This window comes from Balaenoptera ricei, chromosome 11 (assembly GCF_028023285.1).
Source record: "Balaenoptera ricei isolate mBalRic1 chromosome 11, mBalRic1.hap2, whole genome shotgun sequence".
NCBI lineage: Eukaryota > Metazoa > Chordata > Mammalia > Artiodactyla > Balaenopteridae > Balaenoptera > Balaenoptera ricei.
Window position 1 is genome coordinate 72639310 of NC_082649.1, and position 22262 is coordinate 72661571.

Here is a 22262-nt window from a genome sequence, read left to right on the forward strand (position 1 = left end):
TAACCCAGAATATAAAAACTTTATTCTGATAGCATTTCCATGTCAAAGTGTTACCATGGTTTGTTTAAAGGACTTTTTGATCTTTATGCAAAAAGGGATTTTAAAAATAGGATTACTGTTATATATTTGTTTGTTTATATTTATTTTTAAGGCATTAATATTCATTGCAAGCATATGTTACTGGGTGGTTTTATTTATGTTTTCTGTAAGTGAGAATTTATGGGATGTTCTTATTATTAAAATAATCATACAGAAAAGAGACAAATTTTTTAAAAACACTTAATCAAAGATACACATACACACAAAGAGCCAATAGTGATTTAGGAATCTTTTGGCTTTATCACCGAAGCAAGCTATTCTTGCTTTCCCTTCTCATTTCAAAATGACTTCTTAGATTATTGAGAAAATGAATTTTTAAATGTGCCTGTGTATATAAATCCTCTCATTTAAAACTAACCACTATTGAAATAGCCAGCAAATTTCATGATCATCACTAATAGCTGTGGCAGTCTAAGTAATGTGAGAGTAAAATTCACAGCCAGAGTCAGATAACGTTAACATTAGCCAAGCAGACAGTGTTGATACTGTGCTCCCTCTTCAGGCATAAAATGCACCAATAGGATTTAGTTTCCATGTCTCAGTGGGTCTCACTTGTTTTCTACCTCTGAAGTGTGTCTATATGTGTCTCCAGAGAAAAGGTCCTTCTGCATATACCCAGTACAAAAAGTTAAAACAGATCATTGAGTATGGTTCTTACTATATTCTTGCCCTGATACTTCTGTCCAGTACTGAGGATAAGGGATGTTGTAATGGTAGAAGGAGAGGGAGATTTGGGGGAGGGGAAGTAGGCAGACATTGAAAAGGAGTAGGTACAGAGCACTTTTTTTGATCTGGGAATAGGTGGAAAGGTCCAGGGATCTTTTCTGTGTCTTTTCTGTGTGTGTGACCAGAGGGTTGGGGTGGGGGTGGGGGGTGATCTCTACATAGCCACATACTCTGCACATGCCCTCTTTTCTAGATCTGTGTTTCCCTGCTATTCTCCTTAGTGCTGTCTCACCAACTAATTTGTACAGAGTGTTATTCTGATGACTTTCTACTCTCCAGCTCTCCCCTCACCATGGAGTGTGAAAACTGGAGAACGTGGGTGCCATCTGTCCCACCCACATTGCCCCTCATCATGTGTTAGCCAGAGAATGGCCCCTGGGGGATTCCGAGGTCATTTGTAAACTTGAGCTCATGTAGAAAGGAGAGAATGCCAAGGAGTTGGCTTCCCTTCTGTTAAATCTGTGTTTGAGAAAGTAGGTGTGAAAGAACCCCCCTTTTCCTGCATGCCCTCATCACATTCTAAGATCCTGAACACTTTAAAGGAACAGTGGTTCTCCTTTCAAAATGTTTCATCTGATATTTAAAGATGTACACAGCTGCATCTTTCCACCAAAGGTTATTGACAGAAGGAATAGTTGATATCGCCTATCTGTGTTTCAGTTCAGTGGGGAACTAAGTGACATTGGTTACAGTTTAAATACATTTTTATTGGTAAGGCCCATACTCTGGAAATGGCTTATCACCCAGGACCTCGTGCCTGCAATTCACCCTGACTGCCTCTAGATGGTGGTAGTGTCTTTTCCTGGAGTGCGATTTAGTGTTCATACCAGGTGTTGGAAGGAAGACACAGAAGAAATGCAGCTGTGTACTCACAAATTACATAAACATATATAAAATACTTATGTATTGTTATGTATTTATATGATATACTCTATTAATGTAGTCAATATGCTGATCAACTTTAATAAGAAAAGAAAAACATACAAACATAGGAGGAGCAAAGTATAGAAGAAATATGATATTTGCAGAGAGTTAGTGAGTTGGCCTTTGTTCTTGGCTTAGAGCCATTCTCTTCCTAAGCTGAGTTCCCCATTTGTGCACAACCTTCTCATTGAGTCCCAGCCTCCAGGGCTGAGCACATCTGGCAGGAGGCTCTGCTGAAAACTACCTGGCAGCCCTCAAACAGGCTTCCAAGCCTGCTGCCCTTAACTCACTCAGATGCCTCCTCAGGGCCAGGAGTCCTGCTTGCCTCCTTTCTCTGGGGCTTGGCACTCACCACCAGGGGTCTCCAGCTGTAGAATAAACAGAGCATTCTGCCACTGGCCCTGGCAAACTTCCCCTGATTGGAGATATGAAAGAAGGCAACATAGCAGATGTCCTCCAAAAGTCACAAATCCAATCCATGTTCATTTGGGCAAAGAGAAAAAAGTTACTGCCTCAACTAACCCCATAGAAGAAAGCATGGATGGAGTTGATCTTAGGGATGAAGGCATGCAGGACTGGTACCTTCCCTCCCTCTCCCCGTTCCTCCCTCCTTCTCCTTCTGCTTTTCCCTCATCACACACACACACACAAACACACACACACACACGGACACACACTCACACTCTCTCATCTCTCCTCATCTCTCTGGGTTGACTTTATTTTCTCAATTGCTTCTCTGTGAGGAGGGGACATAGTTGTCAGGCTTACATTCCTAAAACCACACACAAACGAGTATAGAGAGTTTTTCCTATTTGCTCCAGATGGAAAAAAGGAAAAATCCCCAAATAGCCCATTTTGAATCATGTGTCTAATTAATAAACCAATCATTGTGGCCTGGGCAGAGTTTGTGTGTATTTTTGTGTGTATGTATATATGTATATGTATGTGTGTGTGTGTGTGTGTGTGTGTGTGTGTGTGTAGTGCTGTGGTTGACACAGCCTGGGTCGGATACCCAGCCACACATGCAGGATGGGAGAGGTTAACTGTCAAGAAAACCTTGTGAATGGAAGGGGTGAAGAAGATTTCCCTAAAGGAAGGGGTTGATATTTGCAAAAGAAGGAAAAGAAAAGTGCCGGGCAATTTTTTAAAAAGGTCTCCCCTGCATTGTTCCATTTGTAAATATTTTTAAGTATAGAGTAAGTGATGAAATTGCTGTGCGGCAGGGAACTTGTTCCTAGTGCTGTTAAACTGGTTCTCAGAAAGCTTCTGCATTTGTCCTATAAGCCCTGAAAGATATCAGTAAATGCTGGACATTTTTATTTTAGTTAAGGCTGGTCATAAAGAAGATCGCCTTCTGCTCACGTATCGAGAGCTAGTGTACCCGCCCCAGCCAGCTCTTCCCCATTTGCCTCATTAGCTTTCCTGTCCCCACTAAGACCTATGTCTTATTCCTGGTTGTCTTCCCAGCACATGGCATGGAACTTGGCACATAGCTGATGCTCAAGGAATGTTTATCAAGGGAATCAATGAATAATAATGACTAGACCTGCAGCAAAATTGATAGACCACAAATCTGGTTCTGTTATCGTATCTGGGGCCACACCCTAGAGCTGCGTGCATCGAGCTAGTGCCACTGGTGGGAAACTAATCAGGCATTAGGAGGAGAGGCCTGGCATCACTGCATGTACCTCACAAATGCATATTCATATGAGCCCACATGCATGATTAACTTGGGAAGCTGACAGGAAGCAGTCAATCTGTTGAGCAAGTTTGTGTTTTATAAACCAGATGTTTGGTATTATTATTCATCATTTCCTTTGATACCAGAATGGTCTCCATTATGTAGCATAGGAAATGAAGGATATGGAATAATATACACTTATTATACAGCAGAACACCACAACCAAGCATTTCAGAGGCCTGTTCAAAGCCTGGGCAAGTGTAATTGAATGGCAGTTCATTTTAGGATTCCCACTTGGACTTAAGTTAATGGGATTTTGCCCAGATGGACCATCGTGACCACCCCCCCCCCCCAACTCCTACCCTTGGAAAATGAATGTTGACTCTATTTCTGAGTTTTTCTTGGAAGCCATGTCTATGAATCATAAGCAGTGCTCTTGCCTCAGTGGCTACTACAGGTTAGGGAGCCACAGGAAAGCAGGGACCCCCTACTGTAGTGTGGGGACAGAGGGTGTCTGGCTGTGGTTTGCTGCATAACTCCTGCTTGGTGGTCTTAAAAAAAAAAAAAACCTTTTGCCACCAGCTGCTATTTCCTATGGCAGGAGTACAGAATGCCTTTCAATCGTAAAGTGCTTACTGTGCAAATTAACTTTCAATTTGATGTTCACTCTCCACAAAATGTTTAAGATTCACAGAACCCAGACCCAGTGGAAAGTGGGAAAGATGGATCTGGTGGGTGCAGAAGAGCATCTTCATGTTGTGCAAGTCATATTTCCAGAGTGCTGCCAGCCCTCATGGCCATACTGATGAGCTGGTATAACATCAGAAAGGCTACAGGTTAGGGTTCTGGCCAAGCCAGTGCAAATCTGGGCCAGAATTGTCCCTGAAAGATGAACATGTGAGCTCATAGCAGTGGCTAGACTGAGTTCACTGCATTTCCCTTGTTTACCTGGGGCTGGTTAGAAATGAGTGGTTTCTGTACAAATGTAATATTATGGGTTTTTTGAAAATTTTAAGTAACGATGCAGTAATTATATTTGGAATTAGCCCCTGAGTGAAGTTGTTACTATATTCTGGCCTTAATATTTGGAAGTTAGTTTCCCGTGATCTTGTATTTATGCCAGGACAAGTACCAGTGATTTATAACTGATTTTTACTGTTTACAGGAAAAAAGCTTCATTTCTCATTATTGTCAATGGTATGTTTTGATTTTATCCGTGATACATGTTGGCATTGCTTGAAATTTTGATTTGAGTTGCAAAGTGGAAGTTGCCCAGGGTTATGGATCAGCTCAACTCAGTTTTCTTTGTAGCATTAAGGATTAATCAGGGAGTCAGAATATGGGAAGATTTCTGATTCTGAGGGAGATGTTTATCGTGGGTTGGTTCTGCCTTTGAAAATGGCCTTGCATGCCCCCATTGATGGCCATAGTATACTTTAAGTATTTTTAGCAAGATGTTGGAACCATGGTTCCACAAACTGTTATATACCAGTTGGTTTGGTTCCTGGCAACAATAACTGTCAGCATCATCTCATAGTTAATATTATTTGGTTCTTAATATGATACATCAAGTTTGTTTATTTATACTAACACCAAAATAAGGCTGTCCCAAATAATAGATTACATGATTACAATGTGTATTACTCAGGATTCTCCAGAGAAAGAGAACCATATGAGATATATATGTATTTTTTTTCTTAAATGTAAGGTAAGTATACACACATCCACACACACACAGAGGGAGGGAGGGAGAGAGGGAGGCTGTGCTACGTGACTTGTGGGATCTTAGTTCCCAGATCAGGGACTGTACCTGAGCCCTCAGCCGTGAAAGCATGGAATCCTAATCACTGGACCACTAGGGAATTCCCGGCAGTTCTATTTTTATTTTTTTGATGAGCCTCCATACTGTTTTTCACAGTGGCTGCACCAACTTACAACCCCAACAGTGCACAAGGCTTCCCTTTTCTTCACATCCTCACCAACACTTGTTACTTGTTATCTTTTTGATAATAACCATTCACTAACAGGGATGAGGTGATACCTCATTGTGGTTTTGATTTACATTTCTGTAATAGCGATGCTGAGCATCTTTTCATGTGCCTGTTGTCCATCTGTTTGTCTAATTTGGGAAAACGTCTATTCAGGTCCTGTGCCCATTCTTCAGTCTGGTTGTTTGTTTATTTGATGTTGAGTGTATGTGTTATTTGTATATTTTGGAAATTAATGCCTTATCGGATATATAATTTGCAAGTATCTCCTCCCATTCAGTAGGCTGCCTTTTCTTTTTTGTTGATAGTTTATTTTGCTCTGTAAAAGCTTTTTAGTTTGATGAGTCCCATTTGTTTATTTTTGCTTTTGTTTTTCTTGCCTGAGGAAACACATCCAAAAAAAATTGCTAAGACCAATGTCAAAAACCATACTGCCTGTTTTTTGTCTAGGAGTTTTATGATTTCAGGTCTTACATTTAAGTCTTTAACTCATTTTTAGTCTACTTTTGTATATGATGTGAGACTGTCCAGTTTGATTCTTTTGCATGTAGCTGTCCAGTTTCCCTAATACCATTTATTGAAAAGGCTGTCTTTTCCCCATTGTATAGTCTTGCCTCCTTTGTCATAGATTAATTGCCCATATAATTATTCATATAATGAACCCATATAAGTGTGGTTTCATTTCTGGGCTCTCTATTCTGTTCCATTGATCTATGTGTCTTTTTTCGTGTGCCGGTACCATAATATTTTCATGACTGTACCTTTTGTAGTATAGTTTGAAATGAGGGAGCATGATCCCTCCAGCTCTATCCCTGCATGTGGCTCTCTGCACAGCCCCAAGGTGCTCAGGGTGCTACCAGCCCGCTGTTGGGTGGGGCTGGGTCCCTGTTGCTCTAGGCTAGAGGGAGGATTCCAAAACGGGGCTTGCCAGTGCCAGTGTTGTTGTGGAACAAGCTCCTGAAAATGGCTGCTGCCAGCATCTCTATGTGCAGGGGGAGTCCCAATTGCCTGCTGCCTCTCCAGGAAGCTCTCCAAGGTCAGCAAATGGGTCTGACCTAGGCTTCTTTTAAACTACTGCCTCTGTGCTGGGACCTGGAAAGTGTGAGATTTTGCGAGCACTCTTTAAGAGCAGAGCCTCCATGTCCTGTAACTCTACGGCTCCCCTAAACATAAGCCCTGCTGGTTTTCAAAGCCAGACGTTCTGGGGTCTTGTCTTCCCAGTGTAGGATCCCTGGGATGAGCAGCCTGCTGTGGAGCTCAGACCACTGGCTCCTTGGGGAGGACCTCTGCGATTGTGATACTCCTCCTGTTTGTAGGTTGCTGACCTGGAGGTATGGGTCTTGACTTTTACCACGTCTCCGCCCTTCCTATCCATCTCGTTGTGGTTCCTCCTTTATGTCTTTCGTTGTGGAAAATCTTTTCTGCTATCTTTAGTTTGTTCTCATAGATAGTTGCTCTGTAAGTAGTTGTAATTTTGGTGTGTCCTTTTGGAGGAGGCGAGCTCTGGGTCTTCCTACTCCACCATTTTGGCCATCTCTAAAACCAACTGATTTAAATGTTAATCGCATCTAAAAAATACATTCACAACAACATCTAGACTGGTGTTTGATCAAACAGCTGGCACCGTTGCCTAACCAAGTTGCCACATAAAATTAACCATCACATCATGAATTCCCAGTCTTTGAGGGATCTTGAGATTCTTGTGTTGTTTTGCTTGTCATGGAGGAATATAGGCCCATCTTGATATAGAGGTAAAACTAATAAAAACATGGCCTCCTCTATCCCTGTTAGGAGTTTTCCCAACGCATATAAGTTTCTCTTTAACTATCATGGTTATTGATGGTGGAGAGCATTGCCTTTTAACAGTGCTTCTTGGATTTTAATATGCATACTAACTATTGAAATGAAGATTCAGATTCAGAGAATCGAGAGAGGGCTTGGGATTATGCATTTCTAGGGCACTCAGGTGCCAGAGGTACTGCCATTCTGTGTACCATATTACAAGTAATTGAGGTCCTATTGCTTAAATAACCTATTGGAAGAACAAGACTGGTAGAAGATTGACTGAGTTTAATGACCTTTTCTCAGGAGGCCAGTCAGTCCGTGGGGACCTCAGTCCATGGGGACCTCTAAATTTTAGGATCTTCTCTTTATAATGCCTTTTCCCAAGAAGACTGAGGGAGCAACATCTGCTTTTTCTTTGGAATTAAAGTGACAGAGAAGTGCCCAAACATCAGAAAACACTCTAGACTGAAGATAGTGGATTCTTATTCACAGATTGCTTCATTTGAAGCTTGAATGGGCTGTGAAACCAGGAAGTAAACCTCTCCCACCAGACTTGCCAATTTTGGTCTCTATCCGCAGTGCCACATGCCTTGATCTTACTGGAGACTCTGCTACTTGCTAGCCATGTGACCTTGAAGGCAGGGAAAGGAAACTAGCATCTTTTGAGCACCTGCAGATGCCAGGTACCTTGCTGGGCAGTTTCACATTTTATCTTCATGGCAACAATGCTGGGGAATAGTTGGCATTATTTCATATGAGGACATGAAGGCTTAGATAATGCAGTTCATAAAGATTCAAAGCTGAGAATTAGAGCGAGGTTTGTCTTGGACCAAAGCCTACTGTGGTCCAGGACTCAGTTTCCCCATTTGTTAATGGGGCAGAGTAGGGGTTCCTGCCTTTCTCCTAACACTGTTGTGAAGGACGGATGTGATGGTGGTCTCAATGCATTTGTATGCAATTCAGTGAGTTACAGAAGTGTATTATGTGCCAAATTTCAAGGGTTGTTCTTCTGGGAGGGATATTCAGCTTCTTACCAGTGATTTAAAGATGAGCTGATCAAATTATTTTTTTATTTTGTTTGTTTTCCATCTGGGACTGGCATACAGAGATATGCAGAAGTTCAAAAAGGCCATGACTCAGCTACCTTGGGGAGAATAAATGCTTCCAGATTCCATTGTTTCCAGCAGGGGCAACTCATAAAACCCCTTATGCTCATGCTTTCTGATCCTCAATTTCCAGATTAAGGAGAAGCATTAATATTGCACATATTGAACATAAAAGTCTGCAAAGTAAAACAGTAAAATCAGTCTGTAGTAATAAAATAAAATGAATCACTGAGATTAAAACAGGGCTTTATTTGAACTCAAATAGCTGAATGCAGTAAACAGATCAGCTGGAGTGACTGATGGTAACTGACGTTGTTTCCCCTGCTGGGGAGGAGGGGCTGGGATCTTCACCTATAAGTCAGGGTGGAGGAATGTTGCACTCCCACCTACGCTATAAAGGCTCAAGTGGACCCTGGTCCATTCCCAACAGCCCCTGGTCAGGAAAGGATGAGATAGTCAAAGGGTATGGCCTCCAGCACTATTTATCCCAGATCATTCTCAGGTAACTGGCTTTTCTGTCTCCATCCAGCTTGCCAATGATCAGGGCCCCGTCCTGATGACCACGGTCGCCATGCCTGTGTTTAGTAAGCAGAACGAAACTGTGAGTACAGTGACTGGATTTCCTACTTGATGCTAGGAGCGTTGTTATCTCAGACCCCCTCTGACTCAAGCTTTGGTGCTCTTTATTTACTCATTTAATTTAAGGATGGAGGGTGTATAATTTTTCCTCACTTTTAATCCTGCTGGTAGCATCATGAAATCAAGAATAGATGAGAGATGAGACTTCCCTGGTGGTCCAGTGGTTAGCGGTCTGTGCTCCCAATGCAGGGGCCCCAGGTTTGATCCCTGATCAGGGAACTAGATCCTTCATGCCGCAACTAAGAGCCAGCACAGCCAGAAAAAAAAGAATAGATGAGAGGAATTCAAGCAGGCATCATTTTACAGTTTGTAGCACTCTTCCAAAATTTAAGTGTTTAAATGACCAGGGGAAGGAAACCCCCAGAAAGAATCCTTGATTGTGGTGGGTTAACCTCTCTCTGATTTACAGGTACCAGCCTTGAATTAGATTCCCAGGGCTGTGGCAACAAAGTGCCCCAAACGGGATGGCTTACAACAATAGAAATGTATTCTCACAATTCCAGAGGCTAGAAGTCCAAAATCAAGGAGTCAGTTCTAGGGAAAACTCCTTCCTTGCCTCTTCCAGTGGCCCCAGAACTTCCTTGGTTTGTGGCAGCATAACTCCAATCTCCACCTCTGTCTTCACGTGGCCTTCTTCTCTCCTTATCTCTCTGTCCTCTCTTCTTCTTATAACGACACAAATCATTGGATATAAGCCCCATCCTACATCCAGGATGATTTTACCTTGAGATCCTTAATTAGTTACATCTACAAAGGCCCTATTTCCAAATAACACAGCCTGAGGTTCTGGGGACACTTGAATTGGGGGGAAACAACAGACAACAACGATGTGTATTTTCTTCTAGAAGGCCCTTTCTGACATTAGAAAGTTTAGTACACCACATTGACCTTGGGACCTGGGACCCTGGAGGCCTATTCCTTCCCCTTAGTCCTTGATTCCAACTTGCTGCTAAATATGTGTTAGGGTTATTGCATCTTTCTCTGGCTATTTAGTCTCTCTCTCATGGGCACCAGATGGCAGTGTAAATTGAGAAAGTAGTTAACATGTTAAGTGTTTCCTATAAAAAGTTTCCATAAGAGAAGCTGATTAATGATCATAAGTCCTTAGCTTCTTAAGATTCTTGATTTTCAGGAGAGAGAAGAAAATAGTTTTCAGGGTGTCTTGGTATGGGTGTGTGTTGAGGGATATATAGTAGGTAATGTTTGGCCTGAGAAGCTACCATTCTTGCCTAGGAATATTTTGGGTAGCGGATGGGGAATAGAAGAGGTTCCCTCATAGAGATCCAGGTTAATCTTCAATCTCTCTCAGTTTGAAGAAGGCACCAGACAGTGATACATGGTGTGTGGCTTTTCAGGAGGTTCTATTTCTTCTACCAAATTAACATACTATTGTTGGTATTGTTTAATGTTTCGTTTCAACAGAGATCGAAAGGCATTCTTCTGGGTGTGGTCGGCACAGATGTCCCAGTGAAAGAACTTCTGAAGACCATCCCCAAATACAAGGTAATGCATCACGTAATTAATAGTCAAGGGCCAAATGCACAAGATAATTTCACAACCTGCCATAGTGACAAGGAAAACACGAAGGAAAGAGGCCCTTCTACTGTCTTTCTAGAGGGCTCTGCTTTGTTTTGTTTTGTTTTGTTTTGTTAGAATAATAATAGTCCAGGCAGGTCTGATTAGGTCTACATGTGCCTACCCAGGTTTGTGTGAGTCTGTGGAAATCTACACAAGTCTGTGCAGTTCTCCACAGGTCTTACATCTCTGATGGTTTTCTAAGCCAATCTTGACTCACCCCAATCTGAGGACCCTCTAAAATCTGTTACTTCTTAACAGGAACCCAGTGAGGCACAAAGAAAAGGGGTCTCTGACTCTCGACTATGTATTCCCTTTATCTTGGAAGGTGATGGGGTACAAATTAATATTCCTTTCCTAATGCTGCATTAAACCTATGGCACTAAGGGAATTGTAAGTTTGTTTTAAATTCTGGGGATAGTTGAGAGGGTGGAGTAGGTAATTTTGGAACAAAGAGATTAGGGCAGGCCTTGGTAGGCCACTGCCTTGGGAGTTCAGAACAACATGGAAAAGAAACACTAGATGGAAAGGGCTCAGAAAAGGGTGGGGCGGGGGGTGGATATGCTAGAACCAGCTCTGCGTGTGAGGCCAGCCCTGCCTCGGGAGAGAGGGTCATGCTTTCCCCCTTACCTGGCTGTATTCCCAGCACTCTGTTCCCAGAACTACTCTTTGGTTTATCTAGTTCTTCCACATTTGGGGAAAGAGGGGCTCTAATGGGTCATCCCAGTGCCACCCGCAGCCCAACGTCTTTCCATGAGAACAAGCACCCCAAGCTCCACATGATTTCCCAGAGGTCCGCGGATTGGATCTGCCCTGTCTGGGGCAGGCAGGCACACACAGTGACAGACTGCACTGCCACCTAGGCTGGGTGCAGGAGGTGGCAAGTTGCTATGAAGGGGACATGGTGGCAGTAACCATTTTGTGGTCCACAGGGATGATATTACTTGGTATTTATGTTCTTTGGCTGCTATGGTTAAATAAGCACTTTAACGAAATTAGAGCAACGGACATGCCAGGAGCCTGGTTTCCATCCAAGTCAAGTTCACACTCCACTACCTTTAGAGCAGTGTTGTCCCAGCTTCAGCCTTTTGCTTCCCACCATCGTAACACATTGTCTTTTCTTTGTACCACCTGCACAATTACTGAACAGATCTTTTTAAATTTCATTTGACTGGCACTCTTTCTTAATTATCTCTTCTAACCTCAGCCTGAACAGCCACATGTGAAGTCGTAAATTGAGATATGGTCATTATATTTTTCTGGTACATAGGTTAGCCAGGGGAGTAACATGACCAGGTTTTCCTTTTAAAAAGATGGCCCAGAGAGTCCTTGAACCCCATGCAGAAAACTCTCACCTGTTCCCTAGTGGGGGCTCCCCAGAAAAGCAAATCAAGAGGTGAGAAGAGGAAGGTCCCCTGAAGCCCTTTCCCAGTGCTATGGAACCGCCCAAGAGCCGTCTCTGTGTATGCATGCATGGGAGTGCAGGGGGGCAGAAAGCAGCCCCTGCTCCTTGTCCTAGGAGGAGTTCATGGACTGACATGGTTCCCCTGACTGCACAAGGGTCGAAACCATACCTGTCCCCTCTTCCCCCAACACGAAGCAGACCAGCTCGCCCATCTCCATCTCTGACCCACTCACAGACTGACGAGGGTTCTTTTTGTTCCCATCTGGAGGGAGGCAAGCTCCTTTGGGCTGGGAATCTGAGATTCTTGGCTAACTGGCAGGGCCCCCTCCCTTACCACCTCATTCCCTGATGTGCTGAACCTGCCTCACCACAGTTGTGAGAGGCCTTTCTTCCTGGGCCTTGGCAGGAAGAGGCAGTGGTTAGTGCTCTGGAAGCAGATACATGTGGAGTTCAGCTCCATCACTGAGGAGCTGGGTATGGACAACTCTCTCAAATCCTTAGTTCCTCTCTGTCCAATGGTGATAACAATAGAACCTGCTTGTAGACATGTGTGAAGCATTGACCACTGTCATCAGTCAGGAGCAATGGTAACACACTAGTCAAGAGGACAGGTTTGACCCCCAGCCCCTGGTACCTGCAGCCCTCTTCCACAGGGGGTACTGCTTGCAGAGAGCTATTGACACCTTTCCTACCCCAGATTCTGACACCTGTGGCTTCACATCCACTGGTCCTTTGCTAACCCAGAATGCCCAACAGAACGATGGGTTAACTGAACAATGGGCTAGGCAGCCACATGCTGGGATCCTCAGCCACCTTTGAAAGTGGGGTTTTCCAAGAATTTTGAAAGACACGGGGAAAGGCTTATGATACAAGGTCATGTGTGTTAGGCAAGATTCTTAAGTTTGACGACAAGGATAGGTCCACCTTTTGACAGAGGGCCAGGGTAAGAGCAAGAGAACAGATCACCAGGCATCACAGGAAACCCTTATCCAAGCAAGTCAGCTAAATGGATGACTGCAGCCAAATTGATCAGGTCACCCCTCAGAGGGCTGGATGCAAAGTGACAGGTGCAGAAAACACCTATTTAAAAAAACACCATTTTGTGGTACAAAATGGGATGTCTCAAGGTATAATATTAGCAGATAACATTTGCCCAGTACTCGGTTCTGTGCAAAGAACATTACCCCCATCATGTTGTGAAACCTTCCTCAGGTAAGTGCAGTGCTGTTGTATCCATTCTACTCATAAGGAAACTCAGGTTTGCAGGGCTTATGTTCACAGAGCTCAGGGCTACATAAGTAGGAAGTGGTGAGTGTGATTTGAGCCTAGACCCACATTCTTAGAGCAGATCTAAGCCATTCACATACTACTTCATATACTCTCTGCACCATTATTTACTTAATACTTGACTTGTAAATCAGCCTGAAACTTTCTTCACTTAACTAAATTTTGATAGGAAACACATCATTTCTAAAAAGAAAAGCTAATGTCAATTTGCATTATAGAAGATAATTGTAAAAAAAATTATAAAAAATAAATAATAGTATTAAATAATTGATTGATTCCAAGGTTCTGAACTTGAAGTCTGTTCTCTCTTTTTTTTTGAAGTTAGTATTAAAGGCAAATGTTAAAGATATACTAATGGAAAGGTTTTTTTTGATATAATTAGAAGGATGGAAGAAATTTTTAAAAGGGCTGACTCTTACTAGTGGTTCTGGCTATAAAGTTTAACACAGGCCCTGTATGCCACCTAAAATCATCTCGCTCTACACTGTTTTTCCTAAGGAAGCAAAATAGGCCATGGGAAAATGATGGAGGGCTGAGGAGTGAGGACCATAGGGGATTGTTCAGACTTGGGGTATGTATCCCTGCCTCCTAGGGCTCCCCTTAGCCCTGGACATCAGCGCCATCACCACCCTCCATAAGCCTATGCTGCACCCTCACCTGTTGGCCCAGGCTTCTCAGAGAACCCAGAAGGTTAAGTTCTTCCCAGCGCTTCCTAGCTGGTCCTTAGCAATGCTCCACGCCTAGAAGAGGAAACTTCTTTAAACAAGCAAGGCATGTCTCTTCCCATATGCTAATTCCATTTAGGTGATCAAATTAGAAAGCTACCTTCATGATAAGAGGAAATGAACTCTAATCCAAAATCAGGCTTACAAAAGGTGGCCTCCTTAACAAAAGAACTTTCCTGATTGGGTTTACTGAGATGACAAAAGTCTTCCTACTGTCACCCTGGAGCCCTGACAACCAGGTTCATTCAACAACAAGGCTTTTACAGTTGAAGTTAAGTTTCCAGAGCATGATAGGACATCTGGTTGATCCAAACTCACATAAGCACATGTTGGAAACAGTATAGCTGCCCGAGATGGAAACTCAGGGGATTAGGGAGGTATTTGAGGCCCCTAAAGATAGTGGACTTTACTTTTATTGAAATCCCCAGACTTAGGTGCCCAGAATTGCTGGCTTACTGTTTAAGGAAGGGCATCCCACCTTCCTTACCACTCTTAATCCTCTTGCACCATATAAGAAGATGTAGAAGCCCATATATAGGGCCACTATTTAATATATGCCCAGTAAATCAAGAAAGTGTGAACATATAGGAACTGATAACAATTACGCTGTGAATCTGTTTCTCAAAGCTTCCTCTACTAGGCAATGTACTAAGCTCTTTATAGCATATCTCACTTAATAATAGGTAGACACTGCTATTACCCTTGGCTAAAGAAACAGAGGCTCAGAAGGTTTAAATATCTCACCAAGTCTCACAACTAGCAATCCAAACTTTTAGCCTTTATTACCCTAGAGCCATTAGGAACAATAAAGGACAATAATAGTAATAGTTTAAATAATAGTTAAAATATTAAAAATAATATTAGTAGCTAAAATAATACAATAAAGCATTCATTGAACTTTTTACTATGTGTTTGGTATGGTAAAAGTGCTTTATACCCACTATTCCCACTGAATCCTTATTACACTCCCATGAAGTGGGTACCACTTGGCCCCGTTTTTAGATGAGGATATGTGAAATAACTTTCTCAGTATAACTCAGCTAGTAAAAGATAAATGAAACAAAGTATAATAAGGGGATAGAGGAAGATCAGCTACAGAAAATTAACCAGCAGTGTCTGAAATACAGGCACTTCTGTTTTAGGCTTTTCCTAAGGTCTGGGAACGAGAGACCCAGCTATGACATACCTTAATCTAAGTTATCCTTCCTCTGGTTCCCCCAAGAGCCTTGGGAAAAAGGTGTGCATGGCAGGCAGAGTGAGCCGTGGTTGAACATGGCTCTCTCATCTAGGAGAGGAGAGCTCCAGGGAGCAGAGTGCAAATTACACCTTTTTCTCTTGATTAACACCTTGTAAAGACGAGTCTGCTCTTGGGGTTTTCCCAGAAGATAGAATTCTTTTTTTTCCCTTAGCTTCATAGATTTTCCCACAAGCAATCGGACTTCCTGTACTTTTTATTAAGAATTCCAGACATCCCAGCAATAATTTCCAGACACCACAGCCCCTGTTAATGTAATGAGCCATTTTATAATTGGGTTCACTTCATTAGCCCAAAGTCTCTGCACTTGGAAGGGAAGCACCTCCTTCCCCGGGCTGTTGGATCTTGAGGCTCCTGGCCTCCAGAAGAGTATGATTCGGGACGAGGGCCCCTTTGGCAGCCCCAAGTGCTGGAAGGCCTTGTGTCCCATCTGTTCTCTTATTACTCCACGGGACTGCACATTAGAATGGACAGGAAGACTGGTTCTATTTCAGATGAAACAAAAATTAGAGATTTCATCTGCATATTGATTTGGGACCCAAAACAAATTTTGGACATTGCCATACACAAGTTTAAGGTTTCTGAGAGACTCATCCACAGAATGTGTTTTGAGATTTGCTCAGTTTCTGTTCTTACATCTACATTAGGTTATATCCATATGCCATCAACCAACCAACAAAACATTCTGATGTTGTTTTCTCAGACTGTTCTCCTGGGAAGGATGTTAACCAGATAGTTTCTGAATGTCAGAAGACTTTCTCAGGTACAGGCTTGAGGAGGACTGACTATGTACCTCCGATAGCAAATCAGCTTCTACTTTTCAGCTCATGTTCAATATTTACTTTAGCTCAAACTTTAAAGATGAACTAGGTAATATTTGGGTAAAGTAGTGAATGTCTTAAATACATGCAAACCTTAACTGGAGCACCTGTCATGTGTTAGACATTATGCTAGAGACTGGAGAAGTCAGAAATGAGTGAGATGATTCCTTCCCCACAAAGAGCCCATTCTTATGGGGGAGGCGCTGCCTTATCTAGAACAAGGCAGAGGAAAGAAAGACAACCAGCTAGGGTTGAGAAGCAGGCAGAAAAGTAAGTGTAGCATTTTCATGTATTAGGGTGAAGGTAATAATGGAAAAAATTCTCAGGGTTTTATGGAGACATGGTATGGAAAGGACGGTGCAACAGGAGAGACCTTTTATAAGAGAAGATCCTGAGGCTGAGCTCATAGCATGGGTGAGAATTAGCTCAGGGGAGGTGGGAAGGAGCAGTGCTCTGGGCAGCTCACACTGTGTGAGTAAAAGTCTGAGTGGGAGAAAACAACTGCAGGGGTGGTGGTGTCGCTGCCGTGTGCCCTTGAGAGGCAATGAGTGAAAGAAGGCAGTGCTGGGTAACTAGGTAGGGGCCAGACCCCAGAGAGACTTGATGGCTGGGCCCATGGATTTTATCTTTATCTTAAAGACCCATGGAGGTCTTTAGTGGGTTTTACAAAGGGGAGCAACAGAGTCAGAGTTACCTTTGACTTTGATTAATCTGAAGGATGACTTTGTTGGGGCCAAGCTTTGAGGCAGGAAGAGCAGGTAGGACCATTATGGCAATCTGTTATATTAAATCTACATGAATGGTAGGGTGGGGAAGCAGAGTTGAATCTGAGTGATTTCTGGAGGAAAAATTAGTAATTACTTAGGTCAAGAAGTTGGGGATGAAACAGAAAAAGGAGTTTGCAGCTTGGGAGTCTGGGTGGTTGGTGGTGCCACCGACTGAGAGAGAAGAGCAGGAAGAGCAGCGCTAAGGGAAAGAGCCACCATGCTGGACTGGGTGAGTCTGGGGCGCCCGTGGGATGTCCAGGCAGAGATGGCCGACACACACTTGGATACTGGGATCTGCCGCTGAGGGGAGAGGCCAAGGCTGGAGCACAGATCTGGAGATCAACAGCATCCAGGTGGTTAATGAATCGTGTTGGGGGAGAGAGAGCTAAAGCAGACAAGGGACACTGGGGACAGAAACTTAGGGAAAATGAATGCTTCCAGGGTGGGTGGAGGATGAGGGTCCTGTGAAAGGGAGGAGACCCGGGAATGTGGGTCCTGGCAGCTGAGGGACTAGAGAGTGTCAAGGAGGAGGGGGCAGTTGGCTAATACAACCAGGAAGAGAGAGAGCTTTCTATGGGGTTTGGCAGTTAGGAGGCCACTGGCAACTGTAAAGAAAGGAGTTCTGGTGGCATCTTGGTAGGCGAGGCCTCGGTCACAGCAGAGGCAGACTCTAGTAGGGTCGGGCATGAGTGAGCAACAAGGAAGCAGAGATGGCAGTTAAACAGTGAGTAGAGGACATTGTGTGGGAAGGTCAGCTCAGTCTCTGCATCCCAGGGAGGAAGTGGAGAGTTTAGGATAGCTTTGTAGGATCTGCACTCAATTCAGTTTCTTTTGTTTCCCTCCTTCCTCCTTTTCTGCTTTCTCCTTTCTCTACCCCTCTTCCCTCCATCCCAGCCACCCCTCCATAACCACATGGTATGACCTTGGCTGTCACAGAACTTATATTCTGGCAGGGAGACAGGCATTAAATAATTAAAGGCCTTGACCGATGCCTTGATTACTTATAGTCAACCTCACAAATAATTGATTATTATCATTTTGACACAAGAAAAGTAGAGGGCATTAGGGGGGCATATGCATGGAGTTTTACCTTCTTTTGAGTATTACTTCCTACAAGCAAACCAAGAAGTGAAGGAATGTAAATTAGAAGGCACTGAATGTATTAGTTGACTATAAAATATTATTTGTTTGTTCTCATTGTGAGTTTGAATTTCCAACCAAATACCACTTTTGCCTTTAATGGAAAAAGTCAAACTCTCTGAGTCTTTTTTGACCCCTGCAGTCCATATTAAACTGGGACATAAATAAAGGTAATTAATGCAGTGTTGACTGTGTCTGACATTTTTTCCAAGAGACAAGATGAAAGAGATGATCTACATCTCAGAGGATAGCTGGTTTATCTTTCACAGCATAATGAAATACACTTTTATCATTAGAATCAAGTAGAATCTTATTAAGACTTGCTTTGCAAGGTAACTCCAGAAGAAAATGCCTGTTGCCCTTGACTACCATGTGCATATTTACTTTATGTAATGCAAGGAAAACTTTTAATTTCTGGTGTTAAATTCTCTGAAGTTAATTTCACATCACCTTGACGTTAAGCTAACAAGCAGACAGGGTCATTCTTGGTTTGTAAACTCTGTTGTCTGGATCATTTAATAGTATCATATTCAAGAATGTGAGCAGCAGAGAATTTCCAAGAAAAGTAACAGCGAGGGCTCAGAACTATGAAATAACTCGTTGGAAAAAAACAGAGGATTTCTTTTTCTTCTCCCCTTTCACTGCTCTGGCAAAAGTGGGTTACATTTTCTTTCTTCAGAGAGAGAGATCAGTATGGGTTCTATGCCAGAGGCCATTTTAATACATGAATGATTTGTAGGTAAATTTATTGTAGCCAATGGGTGCAGTCAACTGTGTAATAGAAATATTGTCAAAAAGCTGGGATTATTATTTAAATAAGTGCAGTGTTAAATTTGATTACATACTTTTTAAAGCTAGTAAAACATTTCATTGCTCTCAAACTATTTCCCATAGTCCCATTTAGTCAGAAAACATAAATTAAGTGAGGCTCTGCATAGAAAATTACCCAGGCTTTGTGTCGATGGAAGCATGCATGGAAAAGCTTGGCAGCCTCACAATTTAAAGACGAAAGGATATAAAAAGGGTTGGCAGGCTCCTATATAGGCTGGTGGGGACACTTTTATCCTTGAAGAATTATGGAAAACGACTGCCTAGGAGAGTGCATGCTTGCGATGGCCCCTAGGGGTGTGGAATTGTAGGGAGCCTAGATGTGCCTCAGAGGGAGGCCCCTCTTGCCTTATCTCAGGTAGAGAGAAGACACCCAGGTTGACAGAATTCTGTTCACTTGGACATAGGGTCTCCAGAAACATTAGCCACTTGCTTTTTAAAAACTATAATTGTTTTTGTTTTAAATAAATCAGAGTAAGGGTTTTGGATGGCAACATGGGTCTGTGACATTTTAAATTGTGCTATTTGCTGAGCTTATCCTGTGACAGGTCTTCATTTCCACCAAATGTCAAGGATCAGCGCCTTGCATTCATTTTAATGAAATATTGTGCTGATAAGGGTTATGAATGCCAAGTTTAAGCTGCAAATTACTAAATGTCGGGCTGCTTTCTGCTTTGTGAATTCACCAGGGAGCAAGCTAATGAAGGTTTCTTTCTCACTTCTTCTTACAGTTAGGGATTCACGGCTATGCCTTTGCAATCACAAATAATGGATATATCCTGACGCATCCAGAACTCAGACCACTGGTAAGAGACATACTTATTTCTGTGTTTATCCCTTTATGATTTTAAAAGATTTTCTTCCATTCTACAGTAATTACACTTTGCAGTTTTCACTTGAAACGCTCAATTCATAATACCGTCTCTAAAATGTTGTTTTAATAGTTTATAACTAGCATTTTGACATAAAATATGTAAATAATGTAGGGTAAATATATTTACTATCATGGTTTTGTATATAAATCCATATATATCTATATGTACTTATATATTTATTTCACATCTGCCAATATATGGAAAAATTTTAAACTCTGGACAGCTTGAAACCTATCATAATAGATACCTTTATATAGCAAATGGTCTCTAACACTTCAGTCTGAGACCAACTTATTGAAAGTTACATTTGATACAACAGATTAGATCCAAGATCCCTGGAAATTTATTCTGATGGGATTTGCCCCCAAACTACATTACCCAAGCCCAGTGCCTGCTGCCTTGAAGGTATTCAACAGTACCTTTTGTGTTTAATTGAAACAGTTGAGATTTTCTCCTTGTCCTGCCTAAGCTGTATCCAGTAGCATAGTTTGGTGAGCTGACGTGTAAACCATTTTCTTTCAGCATCGTTTTCACTCTCTCTGAAGTGAGTGGGGTTAGGTCAAACCCAGGACAGCCCAGAATACCACGGTCCATTCTGATCCCTGGGGAGAGGCTGCCTGCAGTGCTGTGTTGAGGGGGATTCTGAAGGGCAGCCACGCTTGTCAGATGGGAGGCCCTGGTCCCCTGTGGACCCTGGAGGGGCACAGGCAGTGAGTGCACCGCATGTTTGCCATCCCTGGACTACTTATAATGTGTTGAAAAAAGGACATCCCTTTCGGTCTGCGGTTAGCTAATTTTAAAGAAGATATAAAAGTATAAAGAGTAACATAGTAAACTCTGCTTTTGAATGTTAAGAAAGTGTAGTTCATTTCCTATAGCTATACACACACACACGCACGCACGCACGCACATCCACCCCACATGTCTTTTTCCCTTTCATCAAAATTAGAAAATAGCAGCAGTGCCTGCTATGCAAATGTTTATTGGTGAAACATCGTGGGGACCAGTTTGCTCCTCGCTTGAATCATTGTTTAGAAAAAGTCCATGTTTTAGCTCCATCATCACCCAACTTCGCTCTAATTGCCCTGGTATTAATGGAGTCATGGCCACATCATGTGGATCCCATATGCATGCTTCAGGATGGGACTTAAGGTAATACCTGACTTCAACAATCTTTTTATCAAAAAAGGGTTGAGTTAACTGGTTAGCTAATTCCAAACATAACTCAGAATCATTGAAAAGTCTGATTGAAAAAGCTACTAACTTTTTGAGGATATTTAAGTCTAAAAACATATTTAAGTTTAAAAAGCTTAACACATTACCCATTTCTAAGCCTTCCAGTTGGGGTTGCCTGTTGGTGGGTGGTAGGAGTTACGTATTTGGTGTGGCTGAGTATGGGCTCCCAGTGCTTATTTATTCCAAGTTGGAGTGGATCAGAGTAAATGAAACAATCAAACCTGGATCTTCCGCTAGTTAATGAATTAACTTTCCATGTATCAGCTTTTAAAGAAGGAACAAAATGGAACCAGATGTCAGAAGTCATCAAGGTACCTTTCCTTTCTCTATAGCAATGGAAATGAGCAGCTCCCATCTGCACAGTCAACTCACAAAGTCTTTCTGGTCTTTTATATCTCCTGGTCATGCAGCAAATGGTCTGTTTGCAAATAATCCATCTCATGCACTTTCCAGAGCTGTGGCCACTGAGAGGGCAGCCAAAAGGCTCTTATAAAAACAGGCCAACCAGTCAACACTGATCATCTCCTGACAGTGCAAATACTCACAAATACAAGTCATTTCTGTTCTTCTCACTGTTGAAACATTGCACTGAATGATTTCACTGGAAATGGTAGCTAGGGTCAAATTCCCATAAATGGGGTGACCCAAGCAAATGCTGCACATCTCACTTGTGAGAACCCAAGCCCAAACCAGATGAAGCATTTTGCAATTGATCCATGATAAGAACATAAGGAGTGGCCAGGTCAGTGAGCCATCTATCCCATCTATCAGTCTGTGACCCTGAGGCCCTGACATATTTAGAAGAGGTTTGGCGTGATGCCCACCATTGAGGATTACATGAACTAACCCATATGAATGTGATCAGTAGTGAGTGTTGACCCTGCCTTGAGTTTTGCATTTTCTTACTGGGAAAAAGACAGCGGTGAAGTGGAAGGAATTCCACTTCAGCAGTACACAAGTTGTCCTTGATTCCTGGTCCTGCCATATCCCAGCTGTGTGACTTTGGGCAAGTCACACAGCCTCTCTGAGCATCATTTTCTCTTGTAATCTTGCCATAACCAATGTATATAATATTACTGGTTGTCAGTGTAAATGGGATAATGCAAGTAAAGAGCCTTGTGTGACACAGCAGGCCCCAGGACATTTTGCGGACAGTGGCGGTTATACGGCACCCTGTTTGTGTTTTATTGATTTTATTGAACTATGCCTGGCTGCTGTAAGGGTTGGGAGGACATGGTGGTGGTGGATGCTTGGGGGTGGGGGTGGATTTAAAGAACACTTTTTATTATTCAATTGGTTCAGATTATTATGATAAACATTGGTGAGGGATTGTATACACACACAAACAAGTGAATAGGTACAGAGTCCTTGGAATCATGCAGTCTGCATGCAGTTCTACT

At 42.6% G+C, this 22262-nt stretch overlaps 1 protein-coding gene across 2 annotated transcripts in view; it reads left to right on the forward strand.

The window, feature by feature from the left end:
* Nucleotides 1–22262, forward strand: part of CACNA2D3 (calcium voltage-gated channel auxiliary subunit alpha2delta 3) — a 770150-nt gene that overhangs the window by 565557 nt on the left and 182331 nt on the right. For both annotated transcript variants that reach the window (XM_059937666.1, XM_059937667.1), the window contains exons 14-16: nt 8839–8910; nt 10371–10451; nt 19483–19557. In XM_059937666.1, the coding sequence (XP_059793649.1) occupies nt 8839–8910; nt 10371–10451; nt 19483–19557 (228 nt within the window). The remainder of the gene's footprint in view (nt 1–8838; nt 8911–10370; nt 10452–19482; nt 19558–22262) is intronic.